Genomic DNA, 21,485 nt, shown 5'->3' on the forward strand with positions numbered 1-21,485 from the left:
GTGAGGATTTTTCCCTTTAACTCTCTCTTTCTTCCTCCCCCCAGGTAGAATATCCCTTTTTAAAAAGGAAAAGTCCAGTGCAAAATAAAACCCACATAAAAGTTACCAAATCCATAACTAAGGTTATGAAAATATTTATCAAAGTTCTCCAGATAAACCTCAAGGAGGCTAAGGTTTTAAACACTTAAAAGCTGGGGCCATAAATGTCTCCTCCAGGTCCTCCGTCACTATTTTATAAAAAGGGAACCAAGAAGCTTCCAAAGAATTAGCAGGGCTGCCCAAGTTAGAAGGCAGTGTCCGTGCATGAATCCAGTCCTGTACATTACGTACTACCAGGTAAGTAAGCTGATGAATATGACAGGTACAGGAAAGCTACCTTATAGAGAGATCTTCTGTTTCTGCAAAGGAAGCCAAAAAAATACAGCTTGCTAGGGAAAACACAGTCATATGTCATTCTCAAAGCCTGCACTACAAATTAAGTGAATACAGTGAAATTAAGACACACAAACAGTGAAACAAACAACTGAAATTAATCGTTCTGAGTGCAATACACTTCCTAGCTTTGAAACAGGACATGTTATGTTTGTTTCTATATATTTGACTCGATCTCATATACTTTAGCAAGCAGTAAACATCCAACTGCAAGACTAACTCTATCAATGGCAGGGTTCAAAACCCATCTATTTTCATACCTTTTACAGTTACACTACAGAATCCCCCTCCCACTCAGGGCCAGCCTTGCAGACTCCTGCGTGCATGCAGGGCAATACCTGGATTTGGTCCTCGCAGCACCAGCGCTAACAAGGACTTTGCAAACAAAATTTCTGCCTTCACTAAGCCTGGGCATCTACACCGTCATGATTTCACTCTCTAGATGTTTTCTTTAATATCTGCGCTTACGACATGGAAGCTAGAGTTGATCTCTGAGATTGTTTTCCACTGAGTTCTGAGATTGTTTTTCAGAGGCTCTGACTTACTGGGGCTAATAGGATTACTGGAGGGGAGGGAAAAAAAATCTGTCATAAACATACAGTTGTCAGGCTTTGTATAGAAGGAAGTATACATCACCCAGGCTTAGTTAAGAATTTGCTTTTTTTTTTTTTCTTCACATAATCCCTTGGATATTTGCCCTCTTCCTCTAGGTACTCCAGGAGGTTAGGTCAAAGGTTATGAAGGTCAGTTTCTAAACTTAATTGGTATCTTACTACCATTACAAAGAACTGTGCAAACATGGCAAGCTGGAAGAGAAACGCAGTTTAATCACCCAGTGCACCAGCGTTATGCCAAAGGACTATCCCAGAGCTGTCTGCACATGGCCCATAGGGCTGCTCCCACAGCACTGGCTGCTAGGAGTACAGTTCTGGGAGAGACAAACCAGAACACAGACAGATGAACGTAAGAGTAATTAAATGCTGTTTATTATTCCAGACAGTTCTCTCAGTTGGGTATTTCAATTTAAAATGTAGCATGAGAGAATTCTACCCTATCTTCCTGCTCAAAAGGGTACTTTATCACAGAGAGATAAATTAAAAAATATATAGTTTTCTTAACCTTTTAAAGAATAATGAACACGTTCTTTTCCCTGAACCCATAATTTCATTTAACTAAAAATCTCATCTTCCATTTAAGGACACACACCCATACACAAATCCCACAATTTCTGTATGTCACCCATGTACCACAGCACCTGGGGGCACTTTACATTTCATTTAAACTGAGGAGCATTTCGTAGCATTCTCCTGCATGCCTGAACAGTGATGTTGCCACTGTGAGAAGAGATGCAAGAGATGCCTCACCCCAACAAGAGCTGTGCAGAGCACAATCATCCTTCATTCATGCACACTTAGTAGGTGAAACTTGAAATAACATGTGCAGTGTCAGCTCAGAGACACATCACTTCATTACATGCTTAAGCTAGGGGCCAAGTTGAATTGTTTTCGTTAAGTACTTAGCTGCTGGCTGGCCAGTTAATTTTACAGTCAAATTTTGTACAGTCTATTTAGTTTCTCCCATTTTTAAATAACTGCAACCTCCTGGGGAAATTCTCTCGTAGACCATCTGCTTGTTTCCTATAAATCTCCTTTTCAGACCTTACGCAAATTTCCAAGCTGCCAATCAGAACTTCTTTGATGTTTAGGTGGTGGTGAGGAAATAAGAAAAAAAAATTGAAAGTACTGTGAACTGAAGCCTGCAGTACAAATAGTTATCACCTGATCAGTAAAATAACGACAGCAAGGTCAGTCATTTCTCTGCAGCAGATACATCCTCAGTAAGAGAAGCATTTCTGGTCCTTCCTGGCCACAGGTTAGGACAGGACATTCATGATCCATGGGCAACATACCTTGCATCTTTAGCTGAGTATATTTTCACCTGAGAGTCTGCACAGCCTTGCAGAGCAGTGCAGGGGTTGCCCATAAGCATCTCTTCAGCTTTTTGGCTGCTGCCACACATGGTCTGACCCCAGAACTACCCCAGTGCAGCGGGAGAGGGGCTTACAGCTGATAGATGTGATGTTACTCATGTCCAAATCCAAAGGGGGGGGGAGAGGGAAGGAAGAAGTAATTTGGATGGCACAAGGGTAAGGAAGGAAAGAGGAGATAAGGAGATGGTAAATATCACTGTTTCTTATCTGTGAATTTGCATGACCATGCTTGTGCAAAGCCGCCCTGCTCCCCTGTTTTGTGCAGCACTGCAGGGCCCATGCTACCTGAGACAGTTTCCAAACAAACAAGGCAGGAGGGAGCTGCAGCAGTCACTGAAGGAGCTAACACACTCTGATGCAGCAGATGTTTCTCCCAGCCTGTGTGTGTCTCACAGTGTTAGAAAGTGAGGGCTTTGTATCTATTTTTAATGAAATTAGCACCAGTGTTCAAACTCTCTCCCCAGCATGAACAAACACCACATAAAACCCCACACTTGCATGCGGCAGGCAGAAAGATAGCTGTACCTGCGGGTAGGAGATGACTTTTGGCTGCTGCCTGTGCCCAGTTCAAGTGCTTGTCACTGCCACAGTAAGATTACACTTCTGCAGAGCACTATAATGGTGCCTTACAAGGGCTGTGGGTGTCACTAATGCACCTACCAAACAAGAGTGGGATACAACAACACAGTCTGTAGATTTTTTTTCCCCAAAAAGCGTTAAAAGACTGAAGGAAAAAACACACACACAGACACAAAAAGCACTTCACACTAGAGAAAATCTAGTGATTGAACATGAAATGAAAAGGCCAAACAACTAAAGGGCATATTGAGCTTCCTGAATGGTTTTATTTCCCCTCACATCTACAGTTTTGGCTCCTTGTTCTGCTTTTTGGCCTCAGAAAACCATGCTGAGTTCAGAATAGCGGATTGCACACAAGTTCTGCCCAACGTAACTACACATGAAGGAACTAGTTAAGACACTTTCACAACCATTTGAGAAATCTAAGGAAAAAGTAAAAAACAGAACTTTGTAATAAAGAGGAACTGCAAGAGCTTCCTCAGAACTTCTCCCATAAATAAATAAATAAATGAGATCAGATTCAAACCTAGCAACAGGTGAAACCCACCTAAATGTTGCACAAGATTTTAACAGAGAAGATGCAACACACGTGGGGTCAGCACTCTGCATTGAGTGTCTCCAAAAGTTCTGGTTATAAACCAGAACTTCAGACTTCAAGTTATTTGTCTTAACAACTGAACTGAAAAACAGCAGGGCCATGAAATCAGTTGATCTTGTCTGCTTTCCTTCACCCTGTAATCCATGGAGACTTGTGTGCGTGCCTCAGCCAGGTTTACTACAGGCAGCAAGACTGAAGCGAGTCTTCAGGCCCTTCAGTGATTGACTTTTTGTGTTCCAGTTGGATACCCCACACCATCCTGGTGGGCCTAGCAGGGGCACCAGAGCCTGCAGCTGACTCATCGGTGGCAGACACGAGTAGAAAGGCACGGCAAGACCTTTGCTAGCAGAGGATGAACAATAAGAGTGCATTTCAGGGGCAGGCAGGGAAAACACATCTGGGTTTGGTTGGGTTAGGGCCTGGGGAACAGCACTTTTAAAGCAATTCCCGTAAAGGAGCAGCTGTAGAGTAGAGCAGCAACTAGAGTTAGGGAGAGGTCAAAGGGAAATCTTTAAGGGCTTTTCCTAATGGATAGCTATCTTCTAGCTGTTTTTACAGATGGGCTTATATTGCAAAGGTCATGCTGAAACCAACAAAGTTGCCAAAACACTCAGACCCAGATATCTGAGCTCTTGAAAGCAAATATTTGGATCTGGAGAGCAAGCCTAGCACATTCAATACATACTTCTGCTCTCTCCACGTTAGTCAGTGACCCAAAACAGATCAGAACAGAGTCGAGCAAAAACACTGCACGCTTTGATGATGGCACAGCATGCTTTGAGCCCCTTCCCCAGCAGCTGACTGCATCTGCGCTGCTCCCAGAGGGTGCTGGGGCCATGGTTTGGTCCTCACCTTGCAATGCCAGACAACTTGCCTGGGCATTTCACTCTCACCAGTTCTACTCACCTCACAGCAGGACAAGCTTCCAGTGGCTTCACTACATTTTTATTTTATTTAAGTATTTAATGTCACGGTAGCCTCAGGGTCTCAGTGAAATCAGGGTTACACCATGTAAACACAAGCAAGAGTTACAGTCATGCAGTAACTTGGAGACACATATGAGGAAAGCTTCCCTGGCATCCTGAATGCCTGAATAATCCCAGAGACCTAAATACAGCTCTGGCAGGAGGGTGCGGACAGCAGGAGGATTGCTGGCAGTTCAGGGGCAGAACTGAGGACTACAACAAGGAACGCCTTCTGACAATAAGCAGCTGATACCAATCCTGACACAGAGAGGGCTGTGAAAATGTTCATATACCCAGGAGCAACAGCACTGATTCATGATCTTTGCTGTATTTGCATTCAGAAAGAAACAGGTTTATAGACAAAGGGTTTAAAAAAAAAACAACAGCAGGACATGGACGCAAAAGAGTAGGAACCAAAACTCAGAGTGGGACAACACAGCCCTACCACAGAGGACACGTACCAATTTCCCATGGAAACTACGGACACTTTAAGGGAGGGAAGGCTGTCTTGCTGGAAATGTGCTCTCCCCTATCATCTCTATCATTTGCCAGCCTATCATCTCCTATTAACATTCCCTAGTAGCCTATTTTAGCCCACTGAAACTCCTACCTTTATTATGCCTGCAATGGTACAGTGCTCCTGCCTCCAGTGCACTCCACAAGTTACAGCAGTCTAAGGTCAGATGCTGCCCAGCGTACAGCAAAGTATCTTTTTTTTCCTTTTTGCAGTCTTTACATTAACTAGTTGCTATCCCTAGAAACATGCAAATATTTGGAGATAGGAACAGAACAGTGTCTTCTCCAATTACCAGCATGAACTAACAGGATTCCATTTGACAAGAGCTGTAAGGAAGCCATATGTTATTAGAAGTATTTTACATGGTAGATTAATAGAAACAATGAGGATTTGATTTGCTGTGTTCAAGAGAAAAAATATCTCCGTAAGAAGAGGAGCAATTCAGTCCAAGGTGTTTATGAAACTCTTACCTTACTGTTAAGTCTGCCTGGATTAGTATTCATTAAAACCATTCAGTTCAGATCACGATTTTGTGAGAAGCCTTCTGCAGTGCCTGATGACCCTTTGTAAAGGGCACAAGACAGCAAAGCTCTGAGTTAGCATAAGACGTCATTCTGCATCCAAGTGACAGAAAGGGACACTCGCTATTCACAGGCATAACTGACATCAGAGAAGGAAGGTGAGGAGAGATGTTACCAAATGATCCCCGCTTCTTTCTTTAAATCTATGAATTTTTTTGAAGGCAGGTTACTTTACCAAATAGAAGTTTACAATTGCTTTACATTATGTGATTTTCCTTCTAAAAATTAAAAGCAATACTAACAGAAAACATGCTAAATGGTTAAGAGATGGCTCCTGGCAAATCTGAAGTTGGCCTTGTTACTATACAATCAAATAAAGATCTTCTTACTGGTTCCACGCCGGGCATCAGTCAATATTTTCAATCATCATGTGGAAATTAATAAAAAATGTAGAAAAGTCACTGGCAGCTACATTTACAGGTGACACAAACCTTTGCAGGATGGTAAAAACGATGAGTCTGACTGCCACTGAGCAACTGAAATTGATTTGGGGAGGGAAAAAAAGAACTCAAACTGTGTTTTACTTTCAGCAAGTCAGTGACACCAAACTGCAACTGCAGTTATATAGGCTTCGACCCATAAAGCTCCTGTACACTGAAGGATTTAGGAAGTTGCAGTGAAGTAAGAACTGGAGATGAGAACCGGAATTGAGTGTAAGGACGAGATCAACGCAATTCGCCGCTGTGTTAGAGCAAGGAGGGATCGGTTTTCCCACTGAAACACAACACTGCCAAAGTAATGTGCTGGAGAACTAAGAGAGGACAGCAGAAGCAGCAACAAAACACTAACAGGAAAGAAGTGTGGCTTGCCTTGTAATTGAGACTCTTGCATACGCAACTCCAGCATCCCAATCTTTCCTTTCAAATAGAAAGAGAGGGGGCAGAAAAGGATTTATTTTCCTGCCCCCAAGCATTTTTAAGGCTGCGGGAAACACCCTACTGGAGGGTGTTAAGAACTTTATCTGTAAGTTTCTCTAAAAAGAGAAACCTAACTGGCTTACAACAACCAATAGGTCCAAGAGCGCAATTTAAAGCCTGTTTCAATTAATAGAGAAAGAGGCACCAACAACTAGTTACTAGGAGCTAGAGACAGATAAGCTCAGAATTAAAAACATAGGAAATAGAAGGCAGGTATGGTTTCTGTAAACTGTGATGGTGGTTGGCATGGAAACAAACTACCAACTAAACTGGAAGATCTACCCCTTTGTCTTCAACTCAAGGCTGGAGGCTTGGCTAAAGCTCATCTTCTTACCAAGAGTTACGAGCTTAACGTACATTGCATCTGGTTAGTGCTGTAACAGAGGTCATTGCAAGTCAGATGTGACCACCCTTGCTGACCTTCAACATCAAAAACTTCAAAGAAGTCATTAAAATAAAACAAGACTTTCTCAACCTGACTATGGGAAAGGGTTTGGTGGTGGAAGGTGCTGCGTTTGTGCTGCAGACTTCAGTTTAAAGGACAATCAGTCCTTTATTAGCAATGCCTAGAAGGACATAAATATATTTTTATTTTATGTTCTACTTTACATCATAAAAAATTCACCTAGAATAGATTTTAAAATAAAAATCTGTACTCCAGCATGCTTTTCTCTCTTCCACGTAAGGCAGCATCTATTATTATTGTATGATAACTATTTTTTACTTGGTGACTTGACACAGTGTAAGCCCAATAAACAAGGTTTTCATATCAATCACAGAAGAGAACCAGTTCTGTTCTACTCCCAACTGTTATGGGAGAGGGTACCTTGCATTAGTTTAAGCACAACATAACACTGGAAGTACCCAGTGGCCCTAATTTGTAAATGTTTCCGTGATGTACCCTAACACTCCCCTTTTAAGTGCTTAACCTAAAACAGCTTTGGTTTAAAGCTTACAGGTACTCAGTAGCTGTGCTTCTCTGTTCCTGAGTATCCTAACCTGGGTATCTGAAAACAGAGCATCCTATTTAGGGGGTCACTTCAACATTTCTTCCTGTGGATGTTTCAGTAACTCCAGTGTCTCTACAGTGCCTGATGCTTGTCTGCAGCCAAAAGGGAAGTTGCACAGGATTTCATGTGTTATAAATCTATTTAACTGCTGTTATATTCATCAGCTCATAGAAATTAAGGTGCAAAAATTAGTGAACGTTTCACTTGGTTGACTACAAGCCTGCCTTGCAATCTTTACCCAAATAATGTGCTTTCTGCCATTCACATTACAGTAAACATAGCTAAAGAGGACTGGAAACTGGGAGGGAGGGGAGAGCCCCCGTATTTCCTATTCTCTGGAGTCAATCAGAAATTTCCACTGTTGTGCATAAAAACTGAAACCAAAAACTGTCAATGTAGCTACTTACTGAGTAAAAATGTAGTGATTTTTCAAGCTGATCAATCCAGAAACCTATTCGTCTGGCATCTACTGGTTGGGAATAGTTATCAGAAATAGGCAGGCAGACAACTGCCAGTAAAGAAATCTTACAACTGGTGTGGGTTTTGTGCATCCAGTCAGAACTGACTAATAAGTTTCCTGCTCTGAAGCTTTCCATTATGGAAAAAGCTATCAATCTATGTTAAAATGCTGTTCCCTTGAGCACTTTAAAGGGAAAAAAAAAGTAAATCAATTGACTTTTTTTGGGGAGCTCCTGTCTCCAGTTCCTAGGAAAAGGATGATCTCGTATTTCCTTTAAGAATTCAGCGCCAATCCCTAATTCTGAACAACGAGGTCATGGGATTTAAACTATAATTTAGGAAGAAGAAAGAAAAGCTAAACAAAATATTGCAGACTGACAATTTCCATGGGCTGTATAGTCAAATCTGATATCAACATTCCCGTGGCGCCTTGGAGGACTTACAGACACGCCTACTTACATCTGCCCTGGAAAGAGAGCAGTAAACTGTGGGAATTACAACTTTTTATTCTGTACAGCTACTCCTCAAATTCTAGAAGATACACATGAGATATGCATCTTGCTCTGGTTTCCGGCAAGCATCTTTATCTCTGTTTAAGAGAGGTCAACATCCCCCCACGGGGAAGCAGAAGTCTACACGGGAGATTATACACAACAGATCAAACTTGGTAGCCACCTCTGAAAGGAGCCCTGGTACAGGCTGAAAAGCTATCCTGAAATAGCTTGAAAATAAAAAGGGACAGCATGGCATGTCATTCTTCTAAGTCACTTCTTATTTTCCTAGTAACTAAGTGCCGAAGAAACTAAGTCCTAGTCCTCAAGGCCAGGCTGGATGGGGCTTGGAGCAGCCTGCCCTGGTAGGAGGTGTCCCTGCCCATGGCAAGGGGTTGGAACCAGATGGTCATTAAGGTCCCTTCCAGCCATTCTGTGATTCTATGAAAGACTAATAACTGGCTCAGAAAACTTGTTCAGAAAAAAAATAACCAGCTTCTACACAGATTTGTGGCGTAACGTGGGGCAAGCTCTTAATGTCCACACTTGCCAGCTCTACAGAAACTTATCTATTAATGTAATAGCTCGTATAAAGCTCCACCTGCAGAAAGGTCAATTACTTCATTGCAAAAAAGATTTCCATGACTAACAGAAGGTCAAGGAAAAAACGTCCACGCCTGCCTGCCAGTGAGTGTACATCCTTCTGTTGCACACGACCTCTCCTTCCCAGACTCGTTTCCTCACCTGCCTCATGAATCAGGCCAGCTTCAACCATGCTCACGGGGCTCAGAATCCCCAGGAGCCGTGATCTCAGGTATGCGGAGGTGTTTCTAATGTTCATCCTGCGTTCTCACTTCCCCTTATGATCAAGCCTGCTACTTCTGTTGCTGAAATGCCTCCTGGACCGGCCTTGCCACTTGAGATCACCTCTTTCCTGAGCTAGCCTTGAGGCTGCGTGGCACTCAGAACTCAGCCCTTAGCATCTGCTCAGTTCAATGCTGTGATTCCAAAACTATACAGTAACAAGTGCACCTGAGCTAAGAATAGCATCTCAAGGATTTTTTCCCCATATATCACCCGTTCTGCAATCTTCCCGTCTACTGGCTGTCACCCACCTCTGTTCGCATCCTCAGGCAGGCAGAAATCTGGTACTCCTGGAGCAGCAGAAAATCCTGGAGATAAATTAAGTGTGTATGTGAGGGGGAGGTATTTAATTATGTGTTGCCTGGCTTCCTGGCCATACTGAAGCTTATCCAAGAAGGTTGCAATGAAGGATAAACACAGCACTGGTACAAACAAACCCAGAGAAATATGGTTAAGATAACTGTAATTAGCTAACATGCCAAATGATGCACATTTTCCTTCCTGGTAGCTGGGCACACTGGAAATCTGCATCTCCAAACCCACCTTTGATATATCATAGAATCATAGAATATCCTGAGTTGGAAGGGACCCTTAAGGATCATCAAGTCCAACTCTTGACACCGCACAGGTCTACCCAAAAGTTCAGACCATGTGACTAAGTGCACAGTCCAATCTCTTCTTAAATTCCGACAGGCTCGGTGCAGTGACCACTTCCCTGGGGAGCCTGTTCCAGTGTGCAACCACCCTCTCTGTGAAGAACCCCCTCCTGATGTCAAGCCTAAATTTCCCCTGACTCAGCTTAACCCCGTTCTTGCGGGTCCTGTCGCTTATACAAAAAATAAGATGTATGTCACAATTCTTTGCTACAAGCTTCCTGAAAAACCTGTAAGATAGAAATTTAATACTGAAAATGTTCTAATGTTAACGCTATATCCAAACCTGCTTCCAGATGCTCTCAGAATCTAAGGACGTGAATATCCAAACTAAATGCACACACTTGTGGTTTCACTGACAGGTGCATAACGTGTGTGCAGTGCATTTAGTCACACAGTCTCCAAGTATTGCCTCCAGGAACACCATGCACATGCTGCACCCTCGAAGAATGTGCCAGGAGCACACAGCATGTACATAGCACAAAGGCTAAGCCAAATTTTGCAGGCATGAGGACAATCCCCTCCCTGATCCACAAAGCCACCTGTCGTCAGGTCCATGAGGAAACTGATACATCCTGCATTCAAGGATATGAAAAAAATATAAAAGGTCTACTTCCATTCATTTGCATTAACATCAAAGTAGTGCTCATTTACAAAAAAAAAAAGAGAGAACTGAGTTGTAAATTAATATAAACCTCCACAAGTACATGATCCCATTCTTCCCTTTACCTTTGAAGATAACAGAATTCAGTTCTCAACTGACAAAAAATGGAATTCTGAATTTCAGCCACTAGCCTCATAAAAACACATTTGGGATTGCTCAGTAATAATAATAAAAAAAAAATCCACAGACTTTTGGCTGTCATGAAAAAATCTCCTTAGGTGACTTTCTAGAACAGCAGCAATGTAAACTAGCAAAGAGAAACATGTGGTTTTAGTGGCAGATGAGAGACCGTTGCTTCTGGGACTGTGAGAAGCTGAATGGATCCCAAAGGTGGAATTTGTTTCCAGGTGTGAGGACTCCTGACTCAGAAGGCCACAGTCCTAAGAGGTTAGATTTCTGCAAAGAGCAGAGAAGCAATTTCTGAAGAATGAAGTGGATTTTTTTGTCCCTCCTCTGCCAGCAAGAATTCTTCATAAATAGCACAAAGGCTATGCAGAATTACTTAAAGTCAGAAGTGCAAATCTAAGGCCACATATAACTTTTCAGAAAACTGGCGTGGGGAGTTTAAAGGAAAATCAGCAACTTGAATGCCAAACGCAGCTTTGAAAACTCCGGAGTACAAATACTTTAAGGATACTCTACCACTTTATGCCTCCCTGGCACAATTTTTATCTAGGCTTTGTTCTTCTCTCTCTCAAAAAAAGCTGAAAACACAAAATCCAACCCACTTCAAGTATTTCACCAAGTAAAGAAACAGACCTGTCTGAAAAAGCAAAACCAAAGGTACTCACTACCTATCAATGCATGACACAAAACATGTTACAGGGGGAAAAAAGAAACAAACAAACAAACAAACAAAAAAAAACAAATAACAAGTCCCTGCATTTCTGGTTCTCTCATTTACAGAAATTGCCTATAATAAACAAAGAGCTTTAAAAATCATTCTGCAAGAAGCTTGCTTGACAGCATCACTTTCAATAAACAGCATAGCCCCTGGAAAGTGAAAATCACTGTTAAGTATGTTTAGGGCCTTGACCCATGTCTTTATGGAACTGCAATGGTTTCAGTAGTACTCTGCCCCAACACATACATTTATATGCAGATACAGCTCGGTGTGGCATCATGGCTGACACACATTTCATAGAAAGCAAAAAAAAAGCATGCTTTTGCCAGGGAAGAAGAAAAACTCCAGGATCACGAATACCTACAAACCACTGACTAAATGCATTTGGCTATCACACAATTAAACAGTGCCAGCATTCCTTCTACCAAATTTTATTTTTCTAAAATGACGCTCAGCTTCTGGACATGAACTGCAAATGAAAACTAGACAGAGATTGTGTTAATATCAGAGAGTTGGTTTAAGGATTCAGGTTAATGCAACAGCTACAGATGATAACAATTAACTATAAGTTTCTGGTCCTGAGACACCAAAACGAGGATTTCTCATGCAATAAGCAGACAAAAAATCAAAACTGAAACTGTGTGTGAATGAATATAATTACAGGCAAACAGTGAAACCTGAAACTTTGAGTTTCTTCTCTGAAGTATCACTACATAAAATAAAACTCTGCTGTATCAACTGCTGCTAGTCTCTGTAACGTCTACTGAATTTTTAAGATCTTTTTCCTCTTCTCCCAAATCCCTTTCAGAAACCACTTCCCACAGTTCGCCTTTCATAATTCAGCTCCACTCAGAAGCCATCTGCTCCTTTCCTCACACACACGCTACGCACACTCCGAGGCGAGCACAATACAGAATCTAACTGCGTGATCTCACTTTTTTTTTGTTACGACTGCTCGAGTGAGAGCAGCTCCCTCCCACTTCTCGCTTCCTCTCTTCCTCCTCTGCTGTCAAATTTTCTGGGAAGCTGCGTGCTCCTGCATTCAGCTCCGGAGAGCAGGCCTGCAAAGACAAGCTGCTCATCCTGTACTCAGCACAACGAGAGCAGAGGGCACTTACGGGGATTTCAGAAGGTCACAGTCAACTGACTGCAAAGTGTCTCTCTTGCAACACAGCCATGTCAGAGGACAATTACTTCTGGCTCCTCAGCTTTTATCTGTAAACCTGACGCCCTTTCCTAGGCTTCAGTCAGCGGTGCCAGCCCTCTTTCACAGACAGCAGGAAGGGCAGCGTCAGCACCGAAGGGACTTCCCCAGTTCCACCTAGCAGGGTGGGAAGAGGCTAATTAAATCCCAAATTCCAGGCCAGTGGTTTAATCCAGGCCTGGCTGCACTCAGTGCACTTCCTGCCAGCTTTCCAGGTACCATGCTGAAGGGGGAGGTCAGCGGTGCTCCTGCCAGTAACACAGGGGTGAGAAGGAAGCACTGAAGCTGGGAAATGATGGGAGCAGTGGCAAGCGCCCATGGGGAGAAGGAAGGCAGGTGAGGGCAGAAGCACCACCTCCAAACATCAAGATGCTTGTAGCAGTAAAGAAATACCCTACATCCCAACGTCTGCAGGTTTAATGCAAAAACTGGGGTTTGATGCAAGGCTCAGCTGTCATGACAAGCACAAGGACCCTCCTAACAACAGGAGAGATCACAGGCAGGGGGGCGTTGAAGTATTTACCTGTGCTCCTGTGGAGAAAAGAGAAGTATTTGGTGTCAAGCAGTCTCTCAAACAATTTTTCTACAGTGCTCCTCAGTAGAGTGTTTACCTGCTGAGTGGGAGTACATTCAGCACGTGCTTCTATGTAAACAGGTACTAAGATGTCAGAGAAGTCAGTCAGTGTTAGCAAAGAAATCAGTCGTGGAAATCCGACTCTCAGCATGACAGCATCACTGCAGGGGTACAACTCAGACAGCTGCCTGAACAACTGCCTCCATCATCTGTTGTGCTCTCAAAAACACGAGGTCTGGAAAGTGTTCCTACCTGCTCAAATACCGCAGAAAAAAAAAAAAAAAAAAAAAAAAGCATTTCCACTGCAGCTCCTCAGGTATGCTTCTGTCACAGGCTGGCTGTTATGTCAGCTAAAATGTGTTTAACTGCAACTTTTTAAAAAGGAAGTGTGATAGGAAGCGTGATATTAGCTTTTTCCAAGAAAAGCTTTATGATCCACTGAAAAACACACTAAGTAAGAGCCAAGGTTTGTATTGCCAGGAAAGGATTTTGCAATTCCCCCTTTGAAGCTAAGTTTATAAGCCTCTCTACAGCAAGAGATATGTTTTTGCTTCCCACAGAAGAGTTAAAATATACTTGAACAAAAAATCTTCCGTAGTTAACTGGCTTCTACACAAAGTGAATTTAATAAAAGAAAAATGCCAGAGACAGTGTTAATATAGTACATAGCTACACATAAACACACAGATCTCAGTATAAGAATAATGAGTGGGGAAATTCTCAGAGGATTCACAGTCTGGCTGCTTAATAACTGGTTTAATTCAATGGAGAAGCAAAACTAAGCACACACTGCCTTACAAATGCAGAAGTATTTGAATCAAATTCAGGCAATCAGAGCCCACATACACAAAGTCCAAAGAGTGCCTCTGTACCTCAAGAACAATGTAAGAGCTCACAAAGCATCACGCTGGACTCAACAACACAAAGCATTCACCTTTTATTACACTACTGATCTACAACTAAAAATTCTTGCAAATGCATCTATTGCCTTTTTTTTTTTTTTAAAGTCCTTCTTTTCCAGTAAGACATGGCTTATGTGAGTTATTAGGCTATAGTGCTTTTCCTGTTATAGAATGCAAGAGATCGTTAAGAAGACAGAATAAATTTAGCAAGACACAGCACAATGCACTTCTTTCATCATAATTTCAGCCAGACAAATTGGGTAGTCATAGTACCTGCAAGACAGCAGCTTTGAGAAGCACCTGGAGATATTTGAGATTGTCAGAAAATCTCTGCTGAGCACATAGCAGCCAGTAATTATTTCACAGCACTCAAAGACAAGAAGGTAGCTCCTTTAAGAACAGAGGACAGAAGGGAGTAGCATATTTATCTGTTTTTGTGGTCTGTCTTTGCTACGTGACCTTTGACAGCAATTCAGTATTTCTTCACAAGTCCAGGCCATTGTGCACCCAAAGTGATTTGCACCAGCATCTCCCATTCAGACACCGACCCAGCCCACTCCAATCTGCTTATGAGATCTGTGGAGATCACAGCACACAAGGTCAGTGCTGTGAAGTTACTCAGATTTTTTAAAAGAGACGTGTAAAGAGCTATTCCTCAAGGAGCTTCATTCACCACAATAACTTTTACCAACAACTCGTGTTGTACAAAACTCTCCAACAGGCAATGCTCCATCACAAGACAATACAAGAGCAACACCTTAATCACACGCCAGCATCAGTGCCCCATATTCATTCCAAATGCTGAGGGCTGTTGGCTTTGGGCTGGGCAACATCGCTGCCAGCACAATGCTCACCAAATGGGCACGGTGTGTTGCACCTCACAAACAGTAGAGCAACTCTCCCTTAAATCAGGCAGGTATGAAGCTATTCCCAGTGAAGGATAAGTAAGAAGCTAATGGTTGTTATTATTAGCTCTTAAAGCTAACAGTTCATCTGAGTTAAATGCAAGAATAATAATCCCTTTATGACCTTCTCCATTTTTACTATGAAAATGGACAAAGTTTCATCCAAGATTGTCGTTAACCAGTTTTCAACTATTCTAAACCTTGAAAACTACACTAATTGGAATAAGATTCTACCAGGCTCCTCTATTATTAAGTATCCCTGACTTCTAAGGTCGTAATGCAGAAATGGTAGGCAGGTGGTAGACATGCCCAGGGACTACAGATTATCCATTTTAAAAACTGTTGTGCAATAACGGTGGTGAGGATTTCTTGCTTTTCTTCACTGTTAGTCCCAAATCATTAGTCCAGAAAACTTGTTCTTGTAGCAAGGAAAACTATTACTAAAACCAGTCAAGCCTTAACCTGAAATATCAAAGCTATATCTTGACCAGAAGCAAGAGAGAAAGAAGAAACACTAAAAGATCTGAACTATTCAGCTGGAGAAAATTTTCTCTGCACTTCTATTACAAACGTAATATGGAAAATTAAACACATCTATATTCACAAAACATAGAAGAATAGGATATAAAGCATCTTCCTTCTGGGGAATAAGTCAAACACAGACTTTTCAAATACCAGCAAAGTTCCCTCTCTAGACACATACGTGTTTCATTTTCTGCTGTTGTACTTCTTCAGCCTTTTTTTCTGACAGGCTCACTACAATGCAGGTACAGACAAGCTAATGGTCTGGTTTGAAATATCAAGTTCCCAAAGGAAAAGTAAACCAAAACAAGAATAAAAGCAAGAAAAACTTTTGATCTGCTAGCTGACATTATACCTTTATACACTTTGGTTTTAATCAGAGCTTGGTAATAGACGAGGCAGATATGTACAGAGTCTGCTCAGACTACAAAACACATTACCTGGAAATGCACTTGGTCAAAAAAAAAAAAAAAGAACTTGGTATAATAAAGCAAACCTCCATATTATCTGCAAAAAAGTAATGTTGGTTTTGATTGTGATTTGAGGTTTGTTTGATTTTGATCAGATTGGCAAGTGGCTTTGTAGAACTCACAACTTCTTAAGACCACAGTGTACACAATGTGTACACAATGGTTTGAGGTGCTCACTGCTATTCCTACAGAGAGGTATTCCTATTACATAAAAAAGGTAACATTAAGAAAGTTATGGTACTGGAAAACAAACTGTTAAATGTTTTACTCACTCCCCCCAAAAATATGAAATATTTTCATAGATATCCATGTGAAAACTGTGTCTATGTCAGCCACAACATGGAGAAATAATTGTAAGCTGTGTTACATAATGAAAAGTTGCACTGTTGAAATTGGAGAGTATCGATGTTACACTGAATTTACAATAAACTTACAAAACTGAAGCGAAAATGCCTTCTTTCTCAGTTTTGCCTAGTGTCTTTTCTCTTGCATCAACTGCAGATGTTATCCAGGACACAAAAATCATCTACTACTGCTCAGTACAGTTTTCTCAATACAGAATCATGCTCTGCATCTTGCAGTGGTTTCTACCTCTAATGCAGGCATTGTGAAGTGCTTAAAAATGTCAGCAACGATCTACAGTTTCATTTTCTTGCACCCTATCTCCCCTTTACCTTAAATATAAGTAAAACTCACAGTCATGGCCAGCAGGTCCTGATAGCATCCAAGAGTTGACAGCAACTCTGATTAGCAAGTGGCCTTGGATGTGCTCACCAATGCAGTATGAAAATTTAACTGGATTGGTCAAAGTCAACACATTAACAACCTGACTGCTCTCCAGCTCATTTATTAGATCCAACGTTAAAGGTTAACACCAGAAATAAGGCAGTTTCCAGGAGAGGGGAAGAACGAAGAGGGGACAGTACGTTGCCTGCAGTGCCTGCTGTGTGCTGAGGGTGGTGGGCTGCTCACCCTGAGCTCCTGCAGCAGGTCTGGCAGAAGAATGGACACTTGGGAATGAACGAATATACTGATGGAGACAGGAAGGGCAAGATTTGGGAAACAAGAAGTATTTCCAGGTTAGTCTCATTTATTCTTTGTATAGTCTCAACCTCTATTATTTTCTCCACAATATTTCACATATTTAAAGCAGCAGCTTTTTCCAGTCCTGACTGTAATACTCTGTCCTGTTTTGGATGTCACAGATGAATGTACAATGGTGGCCTGGTGAGGAAAACAACAATCAACCCTTCAATGAGTTACCTCCAAGAAAACATATGGAAGGTTTGTTAACACTGAGGTTGCTGTGTCAGAAACAAATGGGTTTAGGAAGAGACTTGGGACTCTCACTTCTGGACTTGGGGCATGTTGAAATAGTCACCATGAGTTGTTCTCATCCAACTGGCCTCTCAGTTTGCATGACCCTACTGGAGGGAAGACAGTTCACAGAACTGCTGTGTATTTGCAGAGTGACTGTTTCACGCTCTCTCAGCACACAGAGTTTCCATATGGGAGGGAACCAAAATGAACAAAAAAACCCCTCTTACCCAGAGAGCTTCCCAGCACAGTCACAGACTGCCATTAGCGCTCTAAGTGGAAAGTGAGAGATCCAGCAGACACCTAAGAAAAGATGCCTCACTGACTTAAAGCACCTCAGCTGTGAAGACAACTTCTTCAGAAGCAGTGTTGCACCAGCCTACCTGGATTCAGGAGTCCAGGTAATTACTCACTCATCTAAGAATCTGAAGGGCTAGAATCCATTTTAATTTGTTACTAAAATGACAACTCCAAAAAACAACCATGCAGTAATTTATTTATTTTTTTTTACCGACCCACCACAGTCTTTGGTAGGTGAAATCTGGACACCTGACAGGTGAAAATGGTAGTCAGAATAGATGACCTTAACACATCAGAAAGCAACCTTTTTAAAAATTCTATCTGAAGTTAGTCTTAATTAATCCCTTTCTGTAACATGACTTTCCAGTCCCTTATACTTCAGCTATGCCAAATCTGTACCAGTGTTGGTCTAGGTCTCCTCAGAACCTGACCACTGCTGAAATGTGTTCCTACACCACAGAACAAGTCCAGTCCCTGCAGTTCTTCCATAACATGAATATTCTCTTGGCCTTTTTTTAATGCTAGAATAGAGCTATAAAAACATAAAAAGTTTATATGGAACTGACAGACAATATAAAATTCAATGTATCTTCAGTGTAAACTAAAGCGTGATGCACACCAAGATCTTTGGGCTTGACCAAAGACACAGCCCAGGGGTTAAATAAGGTTGACACAGAAAGATCAGACACAATATGCCATCATTATTTTTTTAAGTAGCCTATTAATTAAATTCTGGTAGGCTTCAGATATTTTTCCATTCAATTTCTCTCTAGTACCACAAGACCTCAAAATGATTTCACTCAAGTTTCACTCCCAAGTTAAGAATACAAATCATATATTCAGGAAACAGCACAGCAAATATACACAGAGGTGTATATTTCCTTTCTTACAATACTCTAGTCAATATGAACCATGACATGGCTACTAGATGCTGCAAAAAAACAGAATGTATGGCTGCATATAGGAGTTCATAGTCCATAATATTTTTCTCTTCAAAAGGTAAAATACACCTGGTATAGCTTTCATGACAGCGTTACTAGACCTGTTATACAGAATTCCTGTGTGCCTTGAACTGTTATGCAAAATCAAAAGTCAGTTTCTGTTTTGCTGAAGTTATTCAGCAATGAGTTCTATTTTTTTGCAGCCAGCTGCTTTGAAATGACAAATATTAGAATGAAGAGATAATTAGGTAACATTCATTTTCACTAAGAGCAGTAACCATGTAAGGAGTTGGATCTTTGAATCAGAATCGAGTCTGATTCTGATCATAACTGTTTAATAACTCCTAGCATTTTATGTTCAGACGTATACAACTTTCACAGGAAGTTATCTGACATTACCTGTTCTTCTTTTTCTTTGGTCTTGCTCCTGGAGACTCTGGAAGAGGTAACATCCTGAGCTGGAATGACAGAGATTTGATGCAGTGGCATGTTCATCACACCGCCTTGTTTGGTCCAATCATTTACAGGAAGGAAGCTTGAAGGCAGCACTCATTCAGTGCCATTGTCAGGCCTTGCACCTAAAACAACAACAAAAAACCATGATGTTAAAGTAGCTTGAAAGGCAATTATTTCTAAACCAAAGCTAAGCCATCAATTAAACCAAGGTGCACCTTTCACTCTGGTTTCTGAACAGGAAATAGTTTGGTGCACTGGCTGGGTGAGAAAAGACACAGGACTTTTCAGGAGCCAGTACCTGACAGGTCAGAGCACAGTTTATGCAATTATTTGCATAAAGTTACCATAAGTAAGTTATCAACAGTTCTGGAAGTGGTCCCAGAGCGGGACAGAGGGCAAGGCTCAAGCTTGAGCATGCGTAGATAGAGAGGAGGAGAATGAGCAACTCTCCCTGCTGAGCAGCCGGGAGCGTGCTACCTGGAGGTACAGAAAGCAAAGCTGGCATGGGCAGTGTCTTGGGCTGCCAGCTTCACCACACCAGATCAAAGTGCCTCAGAAACAGTCCTGAATGAGGCTGAGTGCCATGGCTTTATTTAAAAACACTCTGGTCTGCATTTGGCTCCTGACATTCATTCAATTATGTACCAACAGGAAGACATGTTATGTGAGCTTGTGCTTTCTTAGGGCCATTGAAGAATATTATAATCCAAATCCTTGCTAGGAATCAGAATCCACTGGATTACACATTTTTCCTCCCCTCACTAATACAACTGTACACAGAGGAGCATTACACACAGGAAAGACAGTAATAGATATAAATTAGCCAAATTTGGCAGCTGTAATCTGAAAGGCATGCATAATTAACCATACCTTTTATTAAATTAGCAAGGTTGCATTAAATACAAAGCCTTCTGAAACATGTAGGATCATGGAGTGTTTAATTGGAACCTAACCTGTTGCAAATTAGAAACAATCAATTGTGTTTAAGGAGAGGATTAGAGAGGAATTAACACAGGAGGGACTATATAAGTGGGGCAAAAGGATGATGCATTGTTCTTCTATTCCCATAACATATCAGCTTTTTGTTTGCTCATGAATCTGTCCCAGCAGAAAACAAGGACTAGATAGCCTATATATTATGCTGCTAAACAATTTGGAAGAGGTATAAGCCAGCACTTAATGTATACCCTTAGCACATAGGGCACACATTTCTTATTTAATATTTACTTAGCTTTAGGTTTTAAAGATAGGCCAAACTTCCTAGGTTCTTATTCTGTGAAAGACGCTGGCCTGGTCCAGGCCTATTACCATTAGGCTCCACAGGAGTCCTGCATGATCTTTGACTGCTTTTGATTAAATAGGGGAAAAATATACTACGTATCGCAAGGCACTTTATGCAGGGAATGATAGCTCAGCATCCTCTTTCCACCGAGGGGGAAAAGAGTAACCAGAGGTCATACAGAAAGTCGCCAGCAAAAACAAAGGCAATGCCTGCTGCTTCCCAATCACACACTCCATTTGCCCATTAGAGCGCTCCGCCAAATTCAAGAGCGTTCCTGACACCTGGTCAGGATTTTTATTAGTTTCAGTGCCAAGACAGCACATCATAACGCATTCATGGAGGCTTTGAAGGCAATGCCTCCATAACTTCTGGGCACCACTGATCTTAACAATAAAACACATCTATATGCATGAATAGGCAACAAGGACACTTCCTTATTGGATGACAGAGGGAAACATGGAACTTATCAGCATGACTGTAAATCAGCTCTAGCGAAAAGAGAAAAACCTGAATCTCACTGGGTCCTCCACAACTGTTTAGTTTCATCCTCTAAAGGAGCTGATCCATTAAGTGCCAGGAGGAGAGATAATCATGGGCTGAATCAGGAACAGCAAACTGCAGTAAACAAAGCAGGAATGGAAGGTATTTTCCCAAGAAAACATAAGGAAATGAAATCCAGAGAGCGTCATGCTCCAATGAAAATGTCAGGTAACGTGTTCTGTGCTACTGCCAGCAACAGCTGAACCAAGGGGGAGGAGGGCAAGGAGACAGACCCTGCTCTGTGCCCCCCCCGAGAAGGGTCCTGGGCTTGCAGGCAGGGGCATTTTATTACCATAAAAAGAATAAGGAAACTTATTAGAAAACACAGCTAAACCCTCCTGATTATGACAAACACATCAGACCAGTTTTTCTGCAGGTACTTCGAGGATAGTGCGTGTTAGAATTCTTTACCAGAACCCAACCAGCAGATATAATCCAATTAGATATTCAAAGACGATGTGAAACAGCCCTCCGCTGGTAAAGTAGCCTGGCAGACACTCAATAAAGC

General features: G+C 41.7%; 1 protein-coding gene across 4 annotated transcripts in view; it reads right to left on the reverse strand.

Moving 5' to 3' along the window:
- The window catches only part of MARCHF8 (membrane associated ring-CH-type finger 8), a 91,572-nt gene that overhangs the window by 50,245 nt on the left and 19,842 nt on the right, over positions 1-21,485 (reverse strand). For all 4 annotated transcript variants that reach the window (XM_068688168.1, XM_068688173.1, XM_068688170.1 and 1 more), the window contains exon 2: positions 19,099-19,277. In XM_068688168.1, the coding sequence (XP_068544269.1) occupies positions 19,099-19,194 (96 nt within the window). In that variant the 5' untranslated portion in view covers positions 19,195-19,277. The remainder of the gene's footprint in view (positions 1-19,098; positions 19,278-21,485) is intronic.

The sequence above is a fragment of the Anas acuta genome, chromosome 7 (genome assembly GCF_963932015.1).
Source record: "Anas acuta chromosome 7, bAnaAcu1.1, whole genome shotgun sequence".
In the NCBI taxonomy this organism is placed as follows: Eukaryota; Metazoa; Chordata; class Aves; order Anseriformes; family Anatidae; genus Anas; species Anas acuta.